The sequence below is a fragment of the Rhinoraja longicauda genome, chromosome 4 (genome assembly GCF_053455715.1).
Source record: "Rhinoraja longicauda isolate Sanriku21f chromosome 4, sRhiLon1.1, whole genome shotgun sequence".
Lineage (NCBI taxonomy): Eukaryota > Metazoa > Chordata > Chondrichthyes > Rajiformes > Arhynchobatidae > Rhinoraja > Rhinoraja longicauda.
In genome coordinates this window covers 43508895-43528693 of record NC_135956.1, presented here as the reverse complement: position 1 = coordinate 43528693, position 19799 = coordinate 43508895, and the positions used below count along the sequence as shown (strand labels likewise).

The 19799-nt window shown below is 41.7% G+C and overlaps 1 protein-coding gene across 3 annotated transcripts in view; it reads left to right on the top strand.

The window, feature by feature from the left end:
• Nucleotides 1-14559, top strand: part of herpud2 (HERPUD family member 2) — a 34919-nt gene extending 20360 nt beyond the window's left edge. For all 3 annotated transcript variants that reach the window (XM_078397613.1, XM_078397612.1, XM_078397614.1), the window contains 6 exons: nt 2442-2552; nt 4161-4321; nt 5380-5505; nt 8683-9006; nt 12292-12409; nt 13666-14559. In XM_078397613.1, coding sequence (XP_078253739.1) covers nt 2442-2552; nt 4161-4321; nt 5380-5505; nt 8683-9006; nt 12292-12409; nt 13666-13854 — 1029 coding nt within the window. In that variant the 3' untranslated portion in view covers nt 13855-14559. The remainder of the gene's footprint in view (nt 1-2441; nt 2553-4160; nt 4322-5379; nt 5506-8682; nt 9007-12291; nt 12410-13665) is intronic.
• The last annotated feature ends 5240 nt before the right edge of the window (nt 14560-19799 follow it).

Genomic DNA, 19799 nt, shown 5'->3' with positions numbered 1-19799 from the left:
ACGTCTCCCTGCGGTAACATTAAGGTCATTTAATATTCCACGAATATGATCAATAGATAGTCACCAGATAGAAATAAAGTTTGTCTGCAATTTTAAAGATGTTGCAGCACTCATTCTTATGCCTGCATTTTTCAATTATGCTTGTACATTATGTTAACTAATACACTTGCCATACAGTATTTCCAAGTAAATGCGCAGGACAAGACACATAACAAAGGGTTTAGATTCCGTTGCTTAGTCGAGTATTTAGTTGCCATATGTACCAGCAATGGAACATGCAATTCTTACTTGCTATAGTTTTACACTCCCATTACAACAATAACGCACAAATAAAACTAGGATAATTAATACAATAAATTAATAATCAGTAACCAGACCATGATAGTGCTAAAAATAGTCCATGGTGCAACCAAAACAAAGTTGATGATAACTGTTAAGGTAGTGCTTGGATATGTGCAGTGTTCAAGAGCCTGATTGTTGGGAAGAAGCTGTACTTGACTGTTGAGGTCACTGTTTGCAGCTCCTGAATCTTCTTCCAGATGGTAGACACAAAATGCTGGGGTAACTCATCGGGACAGGCATTATCTCTGGAGAGAAGAAATGGGTGACATTTCGGGTGGACACGCTTCTTCAGACTAGTCAGGGGAAAGGGAAACGAGAGATATAAACTGTGATATAGAGAGATATAGAACAAATGAATGAAAGGCATGCAAAAAATTAATGACGATAAAGGAAACAGGCCATTGTTAACTGTTTGCTAGATGAGAATGGGAACCTGATACGACTTGGGTGTGGAGGGATGGAGAGAGAGGGGATGCAGGGGTTACCTGATGTTAGAGAAATTAATATTCATAGCACTGGGTTGTAAGCTGCCCAAGCGAAATATGAGATGCTGTTCTTCCAATTTGCGATTTGCCTCACTGACAATGGAGGAGGCCTAGGACAGAAAGGTCAGTGGGAATGGGAAGTGGAATTAAAGTGTTTAGCAACTGGGAGGTCGTGAGCGAAGGTGTTCTGCGAAACGATCGCCCAGTCTACGTTTGGTCTCACCGATGTATAAGAATCCACATCTTGAACAACGGATACAGTAGATGAGGTTGAAGAGATAAAAGTGAATCTTTGCCTAACCTGAAAGGACTGTCTGGGTCCCTGGACAGAGTCGAGGGAGGAAGTATAGGTACAGGTGTTGTATCTCCTGCGGTTGCAGGGGGAGGTACCTGGGGAGGGGGTGGTTTGGGTGGGAAGGGATGAGTTAACCAGGGAGTTGCGGAGCAAACGGGCTCTGCAGAAGGCAGAAAGAGGTGGAGATGGGAAGATGAGACTCGTGGTGGGATCCTGTTGGAGGTGGCGAAAATGTCTGAGGATTATGGATTGTATGCAACGGCTGATGGGATGAAAGGTGAGGACTAGGGGGAGGGGGAACAAGGGCTGAGCTGCAGGGTACCGAGGAGACACGTGTGAGGGCCTCATCCTGCTTCCAGATGGAGAAAGATGCGAGTGTGACCAGGGTAGTGTGGGTCTTTGCCTTTGAAGCAGAGCCTCCATTGATGGTGAGATGGTCAGCACTGTAATGGGCCAGGTGATGTTTGTCACTTTCTACAATCTCCTTTATTCCTGGGTATTTGAGTTACCAAACCAGTTGATGCAACCAGTCAGTATGCTCTCTACCTTGCACCTGAAGAAGTTCAATAGTGGTGACATGCAATATCCCCCCTATTCTTCCAAGGCAGAGGCATTAATGAGTTTTTGTTTGTGGTTGCATCAATGTTTTAGAGTCATGGAGTCATACAGCATGGAAACTGGCCCTTTGACCCAACTTGCCCATGCTGACTAAGATGATCCATCTACACTAGTCCCACCTGCCTATATTATGCCTAGAACCACCTTTCCTATCCATGTACCTGTCCAAGGTATCACAAAATGCTGAAGTAGCTCAGCAGGTCAGGCAGCATCTAGGAGAGAGGGAATGAGTGACGTTTCGGATCGAGACCCTTCTTCAGACTCTGAAGAAGGGTCTCGACCAGAAACGTCACCCATTCCCTCTCTCCTAGATGCTGCCTGACCTGCTGAGTTACTCCAGCATTTTGTGATACCTTCGATTTGTACCAGCATCTGCAGTTATTTTCCTACACATGTACCTGTCCAGATGTCTTTTAAATATTGTTATAGTACCTGGCTCGACTACCTCCTCTGGTAGCTCATTGCATATACCCACCACACTCAATGTAGAATATGTTGCCCCTCAGGTTTCTATTACATCTTTTCCCTCTCACCTTAAAAATGGTGTGAGCCTGGAACAGATATGCATGCCGAGGAACTTGAAGCTGTTGACTCATTCCACTGCCTTTTTCAGATTTGACAACAAAAGTGTCTCTTAACATTGTTTTTGCTTCTTTCAACTTTCCACCACCCTCCCCTCTCAACCTGTGTGCATAATGTAGCAAGATGAGTATCACATGGTTCATCTAGTCTGCTCTTCAAGGACTCCTTCAGGGTCACCAAAACCCAACAACAGGAACAATGGAATGACAGCAACCAACAGTGGCACAACGGTAATGTAACTGCAGCAATCAGTACTGCTTCATCTTCGGCTCCTGGTACATGGCTCTGAAGTTGGGATGTGTTTCGTGTGTTGACAGTGCATACCGTGGTTCCAGGAAGTAACTAAATGTTACTGACTTCCAACAAACCACAATGTAATATATTTAAATTGGAAGTCACAGCTGCAAATGTAAATATTTTAAAAACTGCCTCTCTTCACAATCACAAATTGAATTTAATCCTGATGGGTGTGAAGTGATGCATTTTGAAATAAACTGCACAATGAATGATAGGGCCTTGGGGAATATTGAAGAATAGAGGGACCTTGATGTGTGAGTCCAAGAATCCCTGAAGGTGGCAATACAGCTTGACAGAGAAGGCATATGGATACTTGTCTTTATTCGCTGGGGCACAGCATGGAAAATGTTGAAATTGTCAATGTCATGTTGGTAGTTAGTGATGGAAAACAGAAGACTTTGTAAGAGGCCAGAGGGAAATCTGAAAGCGTGAGAAGAATCTACGGTTTTAGGTGGAGATATCTAGCTAAAGAACCAGGTATGAAGATGAAGACAACAATAGAAGAAATGGTATATGCTTGGCTTCATTCTCTATCACTGGCTTTAGACTTTCTTTCAACTTATGTAGCAAACTATTGCCATGCTTTTATTGTGTGAAATACAGAACAGGCAGCACAGAGGTGCCACGGGTACTTCTTCCTCAGCTCTGGCGACCCTGGTGCTCTCTTTGTGAAGTTTGGCCTGTAGTCAAGTGGATTTCTACCTGGTGTTCCAGTTTATTCCCACATCTGAGCCTGGTTGGTGGGTTAATTGGCCGCGGTGAGTTGTCCCCTAGTGTGGAGGTGAGTGACAGGAGCATCAGAGGCGTTGATAGGCCTGTGAGAGAGAATAGGTTAGAAATGTGAGGAGTGGGACTGTTCTCAGAGCTGGCAGCAACATCATGGGTTGAATCTGCATCTTAGAAAATAGGAAACAGCAAATATCAGTAAATGTTTTTATTTGTGCTATGATCTGTGCATTTGTTTGCTGAACTTGCGTTGTAAAGGTGCATTTACATGCAGTGCTTCAACAAGACCTTTATCCATGCAGCATTTTTTTTAGAACCAGCAGGGTGGTGAAACTGTTTTTACTTTTGAATTGGGTATGAGTGAGGTGTAGAGACAAAGTGGCCAGTTTTCTGCCATCCAACCAGAGGAAGCAGCAGATGTAAACCCCCCATGAAGTTTGCTGGAGATTGGTGAGAGTGACAGATTTATCTACTGTAGTAGCTAACTGGTCTTGAGCATTTTGCTCTTGTGAAGGGTCTTCCTTTTTGGGCTTGAAATGTTGCAGCATGGGGGACTGGCAATTTGTCACTTAAAGTCTCCTCAATTTATGAAGGAAATTTGCAGCTTGGCTGCAAATACAATTTTTGGCAGAAGAAAGACTGGGATATGATTGGAATAAATAAGAAAAATTGGATTTGCATATGTGGGGAGAAAAAGATTTCTTCTTTTAATTTAACAACCATTAATGGACAGGGTGCATGAGACTAAAAATAATAATTCCTCTTAACGATTTCCTTACTGATTAAAAGTATTTAAGTTTTAATTCTCTCTTCAGAGTTCCGAAAATTCAAGTACCACAACAGCCTCACTATCTTCAAGTCAAGAATCAATGACTGGATCCCCAGCTTCCAATCCAACGGGTCTGAGGCATCGTAATTTTTCTCAGGTTCCTTTAAACCATGCACAGAGCCAAAGACACCCACGTGTGATTCAAGGGTAGGTAGAATGTCAAAAGGTGATGGCTGTTTTCCAGATTGTTTGCTTGTTGTGAATGGTTTTGAAGAACACGTGAGAGGTGATGCTATGATTGAGCCACTACAGTGGGTTTTAGTGATGACCCTTCCACGGTGATCTGGCAGTGGTGTAGTATTGTCTGTCTAAGTAACAATGACTGTGATTGGAACTTGAAAGTGATTCCTGAGACTGTTCTAAATTGTTCATCACTTCGGTTTCACTTCAGCCCCATGAAAAGTTTCAAACCTACACCTCTGTATCCAACCAATCTATCATAGAAGTACTACTTTCTTGTCACAGCTTGTTCTGTTCTAGCCATTGTTACACCTTCAGTAGGCAATCAAAAATGCTGATGTTTATTCCCATATTTATTCATATGTAAATATACTGTATTTAATTATATTTTTGGCCATTGCCATATCTTCATTTGGCATTTGCTGAAGTTTTTTATTCAAATTTTCACTCTCCACCTCAACACCCACTTAAATTCCACCACTGAGCTTTTTTTGGACGTTATTTCCTAGTTTCATCTTTGGCTTGACATCTGCCACGCAATCCTGAGTTCAGCTTTTGGATTTTTTATGGGTGCAAGCATATTTTAAATGAAAATTGTTTGGTACTTCTCTTGGGTCAGTGATCTTGACTTTGATAAAATAATACATACATTTCTTGCAACTATCTCTGGATCAAGGCTGTGGAAAATTGACTAATGAGCAAAATATGAAATAAGATCTGGCATGCAGGAACTGAGAAGGTGAAAATCAAACATTGCTGAGAGGAAGTCACAAGATGATCTTCTGATGGTTGTAGTACATCTTGGGATTGGAGCTGAATACTTGAATATTGTATGTAGCAATGTTTCTGTTAACTTTGATTGGATTTCAGAATTAAGAGTGCAAAGCTAAGTGAGATGATCCATTGTGGTACAAAATACAACCAACCCATCAGAGAGTCAGAATGCCACCTTGTCAAACTTGCTCATAAATTATCTGATTTTTGTCTTGCTTCTCTGTTTAACTGTGATGCTCGGTTCCTTTCAGACATGGAGGTGACCAGGTTCCAATGCAACCAGCGATTCCAGTTGGCTTTCCAGTATATCCCATGTACAGTCCACAGCACATGCTCTGGTGGCAGCAGATGTATGCCCGACAGTACTACTTGCAGTAGTAAGTACTTTTACTCTGGCCTGGGAAACTACGCAGTTATGTAGAAAAAAATCTGTTGCATATTATTAGAAAAATGAAATTGCACAACACTGAATTTATACTTGTCCTATTATTTGTCATTTGTATTGCTCAGTGAAAGCAACACCACCAAAAACGTAATACTACAATCTGCTGTGTTTTTGGCCACGGGTCCCAATTACAGAACACATTCAGACACCACTGTATTCTTTATATTGAAGACGTCTATACAGTTGGATACGAGACTGCAAATGCTGGAATCTTGAGCAACAAAAAACTGCTGGAGGAACTTGGTGGGGCAGGTGACATTTGTGGAGGAAAATGGACAAACGATGTTTGGGTCAAGACATCTCTTCAGAATTCTGAAGGGTCCTGAAGTAAAACATCTGTCCATTTCCCTCATACTGATGCTGCCTGACCTGCTTAGCTCCTCCAGCAGTTTGTTTATTTTCCTTTACCTACCTTTACCTAATGGCTCTCTAAGTCCTACAGCAAAGATGACTTTAATCTGATAGACACAAAATGCTGCAGTAACTCAGCGGGTCATGCAGCATCTCGGGAGAAAATGAAAATGACAGTCTTGTCTAATCAAACCCTTATAAATACTTTGGAGATGTAACATACCAGAACTCTGCCTCTGAACTTGTTGGAAGATTCCCACATCTTTTTGCACCTAGTGGTTGTCAGGCTGAATCTGGCTCCATGAAGCCACCTGCTGGAAAGAGCCTGTAATTACATAGACAATTCATGCAGTCTTAGAATCCTGGGTAATTTGTGTCTGCCAGTCAAGAGGTGCATCATTCAATCCTACTTTCCCTCCCCCACTGCATCCCTAGACTATGGCTTGTTTTGTATAGATCCAAATACTGGTCAAATGTGACCTTAATTGTTGCTACCTACACTTGCAGACATTGAATCCACTACCTTTTGAACACAAAAACAAGTTTCCTCGTATTCCTTTTTTTTTTTTTTTTTTTTTTCGTATTCCATCCAATCTTTCTTTCAATTATTTTAAGTTCCTTTCTTTTAACTGCTCTGTGAAGGTGAGTAAGTTCTTGCTACTTACTTCGTCTGGCCCCCTCAATCGAACCTCCCACAGCTTCCTCAATTTTCTCAACAGAAATGATCTCTTCATACTTTCATGAAAGCAGGAACTTGAGACTGGCCTGGAAAATAACTGGTGTATTTATCCTCTCAGATTTTACCTTCAAGAATGGCCATTATTTAAACAGCTTTCATTCATAATTCGTGCTGCTTTTTCATCTGTGCATTGAAGTAGGCATCAGTATTGAGGAAGATCAGTGAGGCTCTGTCCTCTTTTCATATACCCCTATCCTAACCAATGTGACATTTCTTCTTCCCATGAGAAACTTAATTATATAACGTTTTTGGTAATAAGGGACCATTGCTGTAACATAAGGTTTAGAAATTCAGAATAAAAACACATTTAGTGGAATACTGGTATTTGGGGTATCCAAATATTGAGTATATGTGGAGAGAAGTTAATGCTGTAATAAATCAAATTCCTGTTAGGATGCACCTGAAATACTGAGATTGAATGGACATAAAACAGCTGGAAGATTTTCCTGCTTTCTGCTTGAAGTCACTTTGGATGTTTCTCATTGTTCCCTATTTTTGTTTTTGCACTTGTCAAATTCTATTTACAGCTTTTCAAAAGACAGGTCTTTCACCATATCTCAACCAGTCCTGATTTAAGATCTCGACCCAAAATGTTGACTGTCCTCTGCCTCCACAGATGCTGCTGGATCTGCTGAGTTCTGCCAGCAGTTTACTTTTGCTCCAGCTTCCAGCATCTCCAGTATCTTGCGTGTCAATTCCACCTCTCCAGAAGTATTGCCACAATCTCCTGCATAGAAGTCCTAAGTCACGTGCCTGGGTTTTTGTCACTTTGGGCCCTGTCAGTAATGGAATTATCATTACCATTGATGTTCTGCTTTTTAATTTAGAAGTAACTCCAGAAGACATCATTTTGTTTATGTTGTTTGTTCCACATTGGACAGTGACTGTTGTATTTATTCCAAGTTTCTCCTGCACAATGTAGCATCCCTTCCCCTAGTACCTTTGGACAACTCAACTTTGGGGAGTCTCATTCTATACACCTGATTCTGCTTCTCTCCTGATTTGTTCTTGCTCCTTTAGGAAAGCAGGTTGAGCCATGGGACTTGATCAGCTTTGTGGCTGTGTGCTCTAGTGTTTTTCCTTGGCCACATGTCCTCTAGTCTCCCTCAATCCCCTCGCCCCACCCCACCCGTGAACCTGTGCTTGCTTCTGCATAAAACAATCTAAAAGATCCCCCAGCATTTGTCTTGGAGTGTCTCCAAATTGCAATAGAATTCAATTACTCTTTGCCTAAGAGATTGGGCTGGAGATGTCTCAGACTGATGTATTTGCTCAATTCACTTAACCTCCCATGTCGTACAGTCCAAATATATACATCGCTTCTATGTCTTGAATTAACTGTTCTTAATTAGGTTGTATTTATTAAATTATTATTTGCTGTTATAAATAAACAATTTAATTCCTTAAGTCAATAGACAATAGACAATCGGTGCAAGAGCAGGCCATTGAACTCTTCGAGCCAGCACCTCCGTTCAATGTGATCATGGCTGATCATTCTCAAACAGTACCCCATTCCTGCCATCTCCCCATACCCCCTGACTCCGCCAACCTTAAGAGCTCTATCTAGCTCTCTCTTGAATGCATTCAGAGAATTGGCCTCCACTGCCTTCTGAGGCAGAGAATTCCACAAATTCACAACTCTCTGACTGAAAAGGTTTTTCCTCATCTCCGTTCTAAATGGCCTACCTCTTATTCTTAAACTGTGGCCCCTGGTTCTGAACTCCCCCAACATTGGGAACATGTTTCCTGCCTCTAACGTGTCCAACCCCTTAATAATGCAGATATAAATCACTGCTCAGGTTTGGAGGAAGAAAACAATCACATGCTCACCACTACCCGTTAAAGTAGAATATAAACACATCATGACCTTTTTCCCCTACCTCGCCTCACCACATCGTCCTTCCACAGTCCTGGAATTTTTGGATTTGGATAGAAAATGTCTGTCTATGAATATCTGGTAAGGCTAGTGTTGATTATACAGAGCTTTCACTTCAAGCTTCTTTCCCTTCTCCTTCCCAGCCAAGCGGCGGCCAGACTCTCAGGTCCAGCTGGTGTACAGCCCCCATCTACGGGGGCCTCTGAGCCGGTGAACCCAGAGCCTCATCAGCCAGATGCCGCCCCAGCCGCCCCGATTGCAGCTGCCCCTGAGAACAGGCCCTTGAACCAGAATATTCAGATGAATGCACAGGGGGGCCCGGTGCTCAATGACGAGGACTTGAATCGTGACTGGCTGGACTGGATGTACACTGTTTCCCGGGCTGGCATTCTCCTGAGCATTGTCTACTTCTACTCCTCCTTCAGTCGATTTGTCATGGTGATGGGAGCTATTCTGCTTGTGTATTTGTAAGTATTATTACAAATACGTCATCTACTTTAAATTGTGACTTACTGTCTCATTTCAAAATTCCAGCACCTGCAATTCCTTGTGTCTGCATGCCTAACTACTCTGTAGACTGTTTCAGTTTAGTTCATTGTCACGTGTACCGAAGTACAGTGTCAAGCTTTTGTTGTGTGCTACCCAGTCAGCAGAAAGACAATACATGATTACAATCGAGCCATTTACAGTGTATAGATATATGATCAGGGAATAATGTTTAGTGCAAGGTAAAGCAGGCAAAGTCTGATAAAAGATAGTCTGAGGGTCACCAATGAGATAGATAGTAGTTCAGCACTGCTCTCTGGTTGTGGTAGGGTGATTCAGTTGCCTGATAACAGCTGGGAAGAAACTGTCCCTGAATCTGGAGGTGTGCAGTTTCACACTTTTATACTTTTTGTGTGATAGGAGAGGGGAGAAGAGTGAGTGGCCAGGGTGCGACTCGTCATTGATGATGCTGCTGGCCTTGCCAAGGCAGCATGAGGTATAAATGGAGTCAATAGAAGGGAGGTTGGTTTGCGCGATGGTCTGGACTGTGTCCACAATTCATAGAAACATAGAAAATAGGTGCAGGAGTAGGCCATTCGGCCCTTCGAGCCTGCACCGCCATTCAATATGATCATGGCTGATCATCCAGCTCAGTAACCTGTACCTGCCTTCTCTCCATACCCCCTGATCCCTTTAGCCACAAGGGCCACATCTAACTCCCTCTTAAATATAGCCAATGAACTGGCCTCAACTACCTTCTGTGGCAGAGAATTCCACAGACTCACCACTCTCTGTGTGAAGAAATGTTTTCTCATCTCGGTCCTTAAAGACTTCCCCCTTATCCTTAATTCGCTGCAATTTCTTGCGGTCTTGGATGGAGCTGTTCCCAAACCAAGCTGTGATGCACCTGATAAAATGTTTTCTATGGTGCATCTGTAGAAGTTGGTGAGAGTTGTAGGGGACATGCCAAACTTCCTAAGCCTTCGGCAAAGAGCAAGTTACAACAGCAGTTTGAATTGATTGGAATGTCTGTCCTTTATGCTAAAATAAAAGTGTGTTCTTTGAAGCTGTGCAAATGAAGACAATAGTTGTAGAACTACTGCTGCCCTCTCCCTTGTAGAAGGAACGTATAATACGCTGTGTACATAGAACAGTACAGAACAGGAACAGGCTCTTAAGTCCACAGTAAACTTCCCACAATCTGCTGTCCCGTTTTTCAGAAATGGTTTTACATTTGGTTTATCAGCCCCAGTCCCTATAATTACCTGACACCTCTCCCCTTTCTCAATCTCAACTTTAAAAAAAATAGTATTAGTATATTTTTATTACTGCAAGTTAGCAGCACTAAAGGTTGCATGTCAAGTTGTTTACATAGAACTGTACAGAACAGGACCAGGCACTTCGGCCACAGTTTCTGTGCCAAACATGATGCCAATTTAAACTAATGTCCTCTGCCTGCACATGATCCTAGCTTTCGATTTCCCAAAATGCAATGCCTCAATCTTGCTCAGATTAAATCCCATTTGCAATTTCTCTGCCCAGATACACCAATTTTTCTTCAGTGGAGCATCATTGCACCAGGTTGATGGAAGTGATTGCTTGTCAATTTCAATGACCATGAAAACTGGTTTTTGCTGTTGAATTAATTTTTTCCAAGTCAGCTTTTTTCCTGCTTGTCAATTTCAAAGTAACCTTTAGGTGGTTCTTGAGTTCCTGATCAAAGTCGCATTATAACCAAATCAGCCTGCCTGATTCAAATAGTGCTCCTAATTCATCAGTCGTTTTATGCCCAATTTGCATTATAGAAACGTGTGTTGTAGCAGAACTACCTGTAGATGATTTGGAATTAGAAACAATGACCAATGTCAGTTCTTTTCTGGGGATTCATACTTGATTAAAACCTCGCCCCACTCCATCGGCCATTGGTTACTATAATGTGCTTTCCCTCCTCGTAGTTGGTTCTGGGATCTAGATATGCTCTTGGAATCCCTTAATGTGCTTCTGGAAAGGAGAGAGAAAATGGGGACTGCAGACCTGTAAACCTAATGTCAGTAAAGCATGTAATAACAGTACACCTTGGAAAATGACTTGCTGAGAGTGTTACGGATGGGGCAAATGCAATATAATGTCGAAACATGAGGTTGTGCACCTTGACGTACAAAACGGAAAAGTCAGAGTCAGGGAGATAGATACAGCAGGAAAACAGGCCCTTCTGCCCACTGAATCCATGCCAACCATCAATCGCCCATTTACACTAATCCTACATTCATGCCATTTTCTATTCTCCCCACGTTCCCATCAACTCCCCATAAATTTTACCACCATCTACACAGGATCAACTGGCAAATTAACCTTCCTGTGCACACATCATCGGAATGTAGGAGGAAACTGAGCGGCCAAGGGAAAGCCATGTGGTTAAAGGGAGAAAGTGCAAACTCCACAGAGAATAGTACCAGACGTCAGGGTTGAACCTGTATCTCTGTTGTGAGGCAGCAACTGTTTATTGAATAGACTGGGTCTGTATTTCCAAGAATGGGGAGACCTCATTGAACTTTTAAAAGTTCTGACGGGGCTCGATGCAGGGAGGATGTTTCCCCTGAAGAATCAAGAGCAGTGTTCACAGACTCAAAATAAGATGGCTGTCTGGCATTCCAATCAGGGGAGATTTCTTCATTCTTCATTGTCTATTGTCTATTGTCCATAAAATGTGATGAATCTTTGGAATTCTCTTCTCCAGAGGGCTGAATTAATCCTAAACAAAGGTCGGTAGATTTCTGTATATTAACGGAATCAGGATGTGTGAATGAGTGGCAGAACAGGATGGCTAACTCTTAATTTTATGTTCTGGTATCTGCTTCCCAGCTGCTTCAGTAATAGAATTGTGGACCGCCGGTGAAGTTAGGCATAGATGTTTGTTCCCAAGGATCAACAGTCTGAAGCGTAAACCATCTCTCACTCCATGTCCGCTGCCTGGCACTGTGTGTTTCCACCAATCTTTTACTTCAGACTCTCAGCATCCATAATATTTTGGTTTTATACCTAATTCAGTTGAACAATCATAATATGCTCACAGATTTATATATTGTCTGCAACCTAAGTATCGGTAATAATCAGTTGCTTCTCATTTAAAAAAACCTCTTGAACAATTGGATTAATAGGAACTATCCACAATCAAATATTATTTTTTAAATATGTAGTTCTGTGCCTTAAAGTGTTACCTGTGGACTTTGGCTTTGAGTAACTGTGAACATTGTAAAACACATTAGGCATCAAGCTGGATGGTTTCCATTCAGGCAGGATGCACCAAATGGGCGCCAAGCAAATCAACCAGCAGACTTCAATCAGGAAGCACAGGAGGATAATGCCCTTGAAGTTCATGAAATGGTGAGTTGGACGATGTGCCTCAGTATAACATTCTGAAATGTCCGAAACATTCTGGTTTCAATTTGTAACTCATGCAGTTCACCACTTCACTATGACTGCGGAAAGTGGAGGCTACAGTGTAAATATCATGAGCACCCCACCCAAGGTGATGTGTGATGGGTACATTACAAGCAATATGCCTGAAGCATTACAAGTTAGCTGAAAAGGATCCCTCACTTCCCCAAGTTGCACCAGCATGTACTCAATGGCTGGATAAATTTCCGTTTATGCCATTTGCATTCTGATGGATGGATGAAAAATACTTAAATTTTGGAAAAAACCAATAACCCCCACAATTAAAATGTGGACTATGGAAATGACAGAGACCCTGCATTTGGAAAAAATAAGGTTTGCCTTAATCGACAAACCTGAGTTATTTTTAAAAATATGGTCTCCATTTATTGAATTTTTAGAAAAGTAAATGGGCTTGGCACAGGACTAAAATAAAAAAAAAAATTTAAATAAAAAGTTGAAACTTGAGTTGGGGGTTGGATGTACAGCTGTGGTTTTTGTCTCCCGGATCTACTCCCGTTAATTTTTATTGTTAGATCTTTTTTTCTTTTTTTTTTAACCCTCTTACTCTCTCTCTCCCCAAGTTTATAGTTTTATATTTTTATTTTTACTTTCTCTCTTCAAAAATTTAAAAATTGAAGCTATGTAAGAACTTTGTAACAAATGTGTTTTTTCTTATTTCGATTTGTACATATGCTTTTAAAAAAATTAAAAAAATAAAAAAAATAAAAAAATAAAAAAATAAAAAAATCACTACTAAAGCATGTCACAGAAAAAGTGGTATTGATTGATTATTGGCATTGGAAGGAAATTGAAAGGGGAGAAGAGAATTTATGCAATCTGAATGAGGCTTGTATCTCCGAGGTAGAAAGGGACAGGTGTTTTACAGTTGTAGAATTTGGTGTTGAAATTGTGCAAGCATTGAAAATGTCTCCTCTTGGCACTCTGTGATAGGCATCTCACATTCTCAATTGGATGTTTATACAAAACCATCTTTAAAGAATTGGTAGATCTGCAGGTTGACAAATGTTACTGTTAATTCTTATCAGGCCTGTGTTGTTGAACCATTTTGAGCATTTCCTGGGGTGAGGTGAGGAAAGTACAACAATCCAAGCACACCACGATTGGTTAATATCATGGGTTCAGCACCTTTGGGATGCAGGCAAGGCTGTGCTAATTGTAACAAGTTGTGATCTGTTTTCCAGGAACGGCTCATGGATGAAGGTCTGGATGATGAAAGTTGGGAGAGTGGTGAAAGCGGTGACAGTGGGGACGATACCACGGAGAGCACAGGAGGGGCAGAGCCCCCTGGCTTCATGGCTTCCGCGTGGTCATTCATCACCACCTTCTTTACCTCCCTCATACCAGAAGGACCTCCTCAAGTTGGCAACTAGGACAAGCAGTGGACTTTGTAACTTTTCTGCTCGCTAAACATATATTTAAGTGACATTTACTGAGAAGAAACCCCAAACGCCTCAAGTGTGGGAGTGTGCCTAATCCTTCATTGCATTGCCATTGCTGCTGCAATTTCTCATGAGTTTATTGTGTTTTGTCTTTCTCCTGATCATGCCATCAATTGAGTTTCACCTCCTTTGATTACACCCAACTTCTGGAAAGCACCAAAGAGAAATCCATTGGTGCTTCCCTTGCTCTAGTTTTCATTGCTGGACATGAGCAAAATTGAAAAGAAATTGCACACTTTTCTTGGTTCTGTTCTAACTGCCACCAGTTGTGATTTTGGAGGAATTGGTGGTGGAGGATGCGAAGTTACCCAAGTGGAACTGGCCTTGCTGGTTCACACCTGGGTAAGAAGGAATCAGTTTGGTTCAAATCGCTCTTTTTTTTTCAGCTAACTCATAACGCTATATGTGCAATCTGAAATTGTTAACATATCAATCACAAAACTCATTGCTTTCCTTAGCTTCCTCATGTTTTCATTGAATGGCAGCCTAATACTCCGATTGAAGCACAGTTTCCTGAAGCGGTGTCCTGGCTGTTGAATGTTTAGTTCAGATTACGAAGCCAAGCTGGTGATGTGGAGTTGGTTTCATTTGATTTGTATTTTGTGGGAGAGGTAATTAAACCCGTGGAATTTTTAACCTGAACCCTGTGCTTCTGTATAAACAGTTCTAATCACACAAACATTCTGGACGTTTCATGAAATTTCTGAGTTGCAGTTTGGGGATTTAAAAGGCTGATAACTCAAATGTAATTTGTACTTGTTATATACATACTTTTTTAAATTGCTTTTACATTTTAAAAACTCATTTTAGAATTGTATATTTTACTGCCTTTTGGGCATTGAAGACAAATTTGATGATCATAACTGGTAGTTTTCATTTGGAGATGGTGATGTGACTCGTGGATATCTTGCCAATATAGTGGAAGTGTGAGAGGAAAGCGGTGTAAATAACGTGATCTGTTTGAGCGTGTTCCTCGCCTGAACAGCAATAAATGCTACATATAAAATTAGTAGCACTATTTGGTACTTTACAGAAGGCCAAATAAAGTCAGTGTCTTCAGCATGCTAACGTACTTTTAACAATACTGTCACAATGTATTACTGATTGTTAGAAAAAAATAAATAATGATTTATTTGAATAAACAATGACACGTGCATATTAGTAGCAGCGTGAAGGGGCTGCAACTAAGATTTTGTAACATTTCTGCCAAGACTACCCTCCATCCAAAACTTGACAAGAGCTTTCTCCAATTGAAGTGTGCTAATTGTACAGTAAGCCCTTGTTATAACAGACCATAGGGCAGTGATGGTGTCTGTTATTGCCAATTGTCCACTATAACCGAGTAAGGGTTCCCTACCACCACCCCTCCATTGACATAATTGCCCGGACTGGGTCAGAACCTAGGAGCCCAGTCACTAAGATCAAAGTGGGACCTCCGTCACTACATGGAGCACAGTCGCCCAAGAAGGCTGCCTCACACCATTGAGGCAAAGAGAGGGGATAAATGGGTCCCTTTCTGAATGGCAGGCTGTGACTAGTGGGGTACCGCAAGGCTCGGTGCTGGGACCGCAGCTATTTACAATATACATTAATGGATGAAGGGATTAAAAGTACCATTAGCAAATTTGCAGATGATACAAAGCTGGGTGGTAGTGTGAGCTGTGAGGAAGATGCTATGAGGTTGCAGGGTGACTTGGACAGGTTGTGTAAGTGGGCGGATGCATGGCAGATGCAGTTTAATGTGGATAAGTGTGAGGTTATCCAGTTTGGTGGTAAGAATAAGGCAGATTATTATCTGAATGGTGTCACGTTAGGAAAAGGGGACGTACAACGAGATCTGGCTGTCCTAGTGCATCAGTCACTGAAAGGAAGCATGCAGGTACAGCAGGCAGTGAAGAAAGCCAATGGAATGTTGGCCTTCATAACAAGAGGAGTTGAGTATAGGAGCAAAGAAGTCCTTCTGCAGTTGTATAGGGCCCCAGTGAGACTGCACCTGGAGTACTGTGTGCAGTTTTGGTCTCCAAATTTGAGGAAGGATATTCTTGTTATTGAGGGCGTGCAGCGTAGGTTTACTAGCTTAATTCTCGGAATGGCGGAACTGTCATATGTTGATAGACTGGAGCGGCTAGGCTTGTATACACTTGAATTTAGAAGGATGAGAGGGGATCTTTTCGAAACATATAAGATTATTAAGGGGTTGGACACGTTAGAGGCAGGAAACATGTTTCCAATGTTGGGGGAGTCCAGAACCAGGGGCCACAGTTTAAGAATAAGGGGTAGGCCATTTAGGATGGAGATGAGGAACAACTTTTTCAGTCAGAGAGTTGTGAATCTGTGGAATTCACTGCCTCAGAAGGCAGTGGAGGCCAATTCTCTGAATGCATTCAAGAGAGAGCTAGGTAGAGCTCTTAAGGATAGCGGAGTCAGGGGGTATGGGGAAGAGGCAGGAATGGGCTACTGATTGAGAATGATCAGCCATGATCACATTGAATGGTGGTGTTGGGTCGAAGGGCCGAATGGCCTACTCCTGCACCTATTGTCTATTGAGTCCAGAGGAGCTAGGGAATGGCAATAACCACTGCCTCTGCTGCTGATTCCTGCATTTAGAGATTGAGAGCAAAATGGTGTGGCAGGGTGAGGAAACCCTGTTCCACTCTAAGTGAAATTCCCACAACCAATTGCCACAACCAAATTCCCACAACCAATTGCCCACAACCAATTGCCCACCCAGAGCATAAAAAGCTGTTCTTTTTAACAGCTAAAAATATATTTTTGTTTCTGCTAAAAATGCTAAAGGCTGTTTGTTACATTGTTTAATGGAGTTAAGCATCTATAGAAATAATTGCTTGTCAATTTCAATGAATCCCGCAGTGTAACTATAGCAGCCTGTGTTCTTAAAGAGAAAGTCTGCTATAACCAAAATCCGTTATAAAGAGGTCTGTAATAACAGTTTACTGTACTATGAGTAGACAACAGAGCGTTTAGGAGAACTTAGCATTGTTACCTGGAGAAGTAAACGGATGCCTGGACTTTTCATCGAGGAGTAGAGGTTTCGACCACATGGTAACAGCGAGGAGTTTAAAACTAATTAAGTAAATTGAGAATAAGTAATAATGATCATAAAACTACTGAATTGTAAAGACTTCATCTGGTTCATTAATAATTTGGGGAAAGAAAATCTACCATCCTCACCTGCTCTGGATCTGAGTAACTTTGAAAACTCAAATGTGGATCTTTGTCAGCTGTCCTGAGTTCACCTGATAAATTGCTGAATCCTGGGTTCAACTGGAAGGGAGATTATTGGTGCCAGTGTAGTCCACATCCTGATGGATAAAAACATAAATTCAGAATGAATATTGTGAGTCCATCAGATCTTTTCTCTGAAGGTTGGTGCATCTGAACGTGTTAAGCAATTGTTTTTAGTGTGTGGGGCCTATTTTTCTACTGTTGCTCAGTCTCACGATTCAAATCCCACTGAAGTCTCCATAAACAGCTCATTCTGTGTGCTTGATTATCCAGCCTCACAGGATGCAAAATTTCAGCCCCTGTTCATTACCACCACTTTTGGCTGTTCTGTAGTTTTACAGTCAGTGGATTTCTAATACCTCTGATCATAATTGTAAATAGATTTTACTTGATCTTAATGGCAATCAATTTCTGATTTTCATTTATCACTGTAATTAGTTCTGTAACACTCTATTCTGCTTGTGCCAATTTTCAATTCCATACATACGACCTATTTCAGGAACTAATGTTGGGGCAAACAAGTCCTCATCAACATTACAGAACATGGACATTAACTTCTCTCTTTCTAAACTGACCTTGCAGAGACTGCATTAACTTCTGTCAGGATAACGAGAAATCATGCCGTCCCTTTTAACATAGAACAGTACTGTATCAGCCCACAATATCTGTGCCAAATGTGATGCGAGGCAATCTCTACACTCAAATCCTTCATAGCCATGTGCTTATTTAATAACCTCTTAAACGCCACTATTGTATCTGCTTCTACCATCCTTGGCAGCGTGTTTGTAGTACCCACCACTCTCTGTAAAGAAGACTTAAGCTTTTAAGCTTTCTCCCTCTCACCTTAAACCTATTCACTCTAGTTTGTATAATTTCCACTGGAAAAAAGTTTCTGTCCACCTTATCTATAACTCTATTTTATATTTCAGAAAATTAGGTGTGTGCACATGCCAGTCGGCACTAAGGGTACCAAAGTGGGGATGGTTGGGAGCTTCAAATTCCAAGGTGCAAATAACACCACAGTTTATCCTGGACCAACCACATTGAAGCTGGAGCCAAGAAAACACACCTATGTCTCTACTACTTCTGAGCACTAAGGAAGGTTGCCATGTTTCCAACAACTCTTTCGAACTTACATTAATTCACCACAGAAAGCTTCCTATTGGGATGCATCACAAATTGATTTTGCAGCTGCTCTGCTCAAGACTACAAGAAATTGCAGGGAGTGACTGATATAGCCCAGTCCATCACACAAAACAGCCCCCCCCCCCCCCCCCCCCCGCCACAACCATTTCCCTCCCCCCATGTCAACATGTAAACTTAATGAAGCCTCAGGAAAGCAGACAACATAATTAAGGATTATTTCCATCCTGGTTATTCCCTCTTTTCCCCTCTTCCATTAGGTCGAAGATCCAAAAGCTTATAAGCACATGGCAGCAAATTCAGGACCAGTGTCTGCCTCGCTGTTATCTGAACGGGCCTCTTATAAGCGAAGATTGAAGTTCCGATCTCCCACCTTGCATGCTTTTACGTATATTTTTTTCTGCAGCTATAATGCTGTAACAATATTCGGCACTCTGGTATTTTTCTGTTTGCTCTACCAGTTGCACTTGTGTGTGGCTTGATTGTACACATGCACAGTGATTTGACTGGATAGCATGCAAACAAAGTTCTATATTTTCTCAGTTTATGTGAAAATCATAAACCAATATCAAAAATAAACTAATAGTTCTTAATTTTATATACTTGTATTGGGTCTCTAGTTAGTTTTAGTTTTAGTCTAGTTTAGAGATACAGCGTGGAATCAGGCCTTTTGGCCTACCGAGTCCACACTGAACAGCCATCCCCCATATTAACACTACCCCACACACACCAGGGACAATTTATATTCATACCAAGCCAATTAACCTACAAACCTGTACATCTTTAGAGTGTGGGAGGGAACCGAAGATCTCGGAGAAAGCCCACGCAGGTCACGGGGAGAGCATACAAACTCCGTACAGACAGCATCTCGTAGTTAGGATTGAACCCGTGACTGGCGCTGTAAGGCAGTAGCTCTACTGCTATGCCACTGTTAGCTTCTGAAGCTCCGGGAAAACAATCCAGGTTTGTCCAACCTCTCTTTATAACTTATGCCCTCTAACCCAGGCAGCAGCCTGGTGAACAACTTCCACACTCTCTCCAAATACCCCATATTCTTCCGGTAATGGGGAAACCAGAACTGCACGCAATGCTCCAAATATTTCCTAAGCAAGGTTTTATAAAGCAGCAACATGACATCCTGACATTTATATTCAATGCCTGACTGATGAAGGCAAGCACATCATTTGTCTTCTTTGTCATTCTATCGACGTGTTACCATTTGCAGGGAGCAATGTATTTGGACCCCAATATCCTTCTCCACTTAGAAGGATGAGAGGGGATCTTATTGAAACATATAAGATTATTAAGTGTTTGGACACGCTGGAGGCAGGAAACATGTTCCCCATGTTGGGGGAGTCCAGAACCAGGGTTCACAGTTTAAGAATAAGGGGTAGGCCATTTAGAACAGAGATGAGGAAAATCTTTTTACTCAGGGAGTTGTAAATCTGTGGAATTCTCTGCCTCAGAAGGCAGTGGAGGCCAGTTCT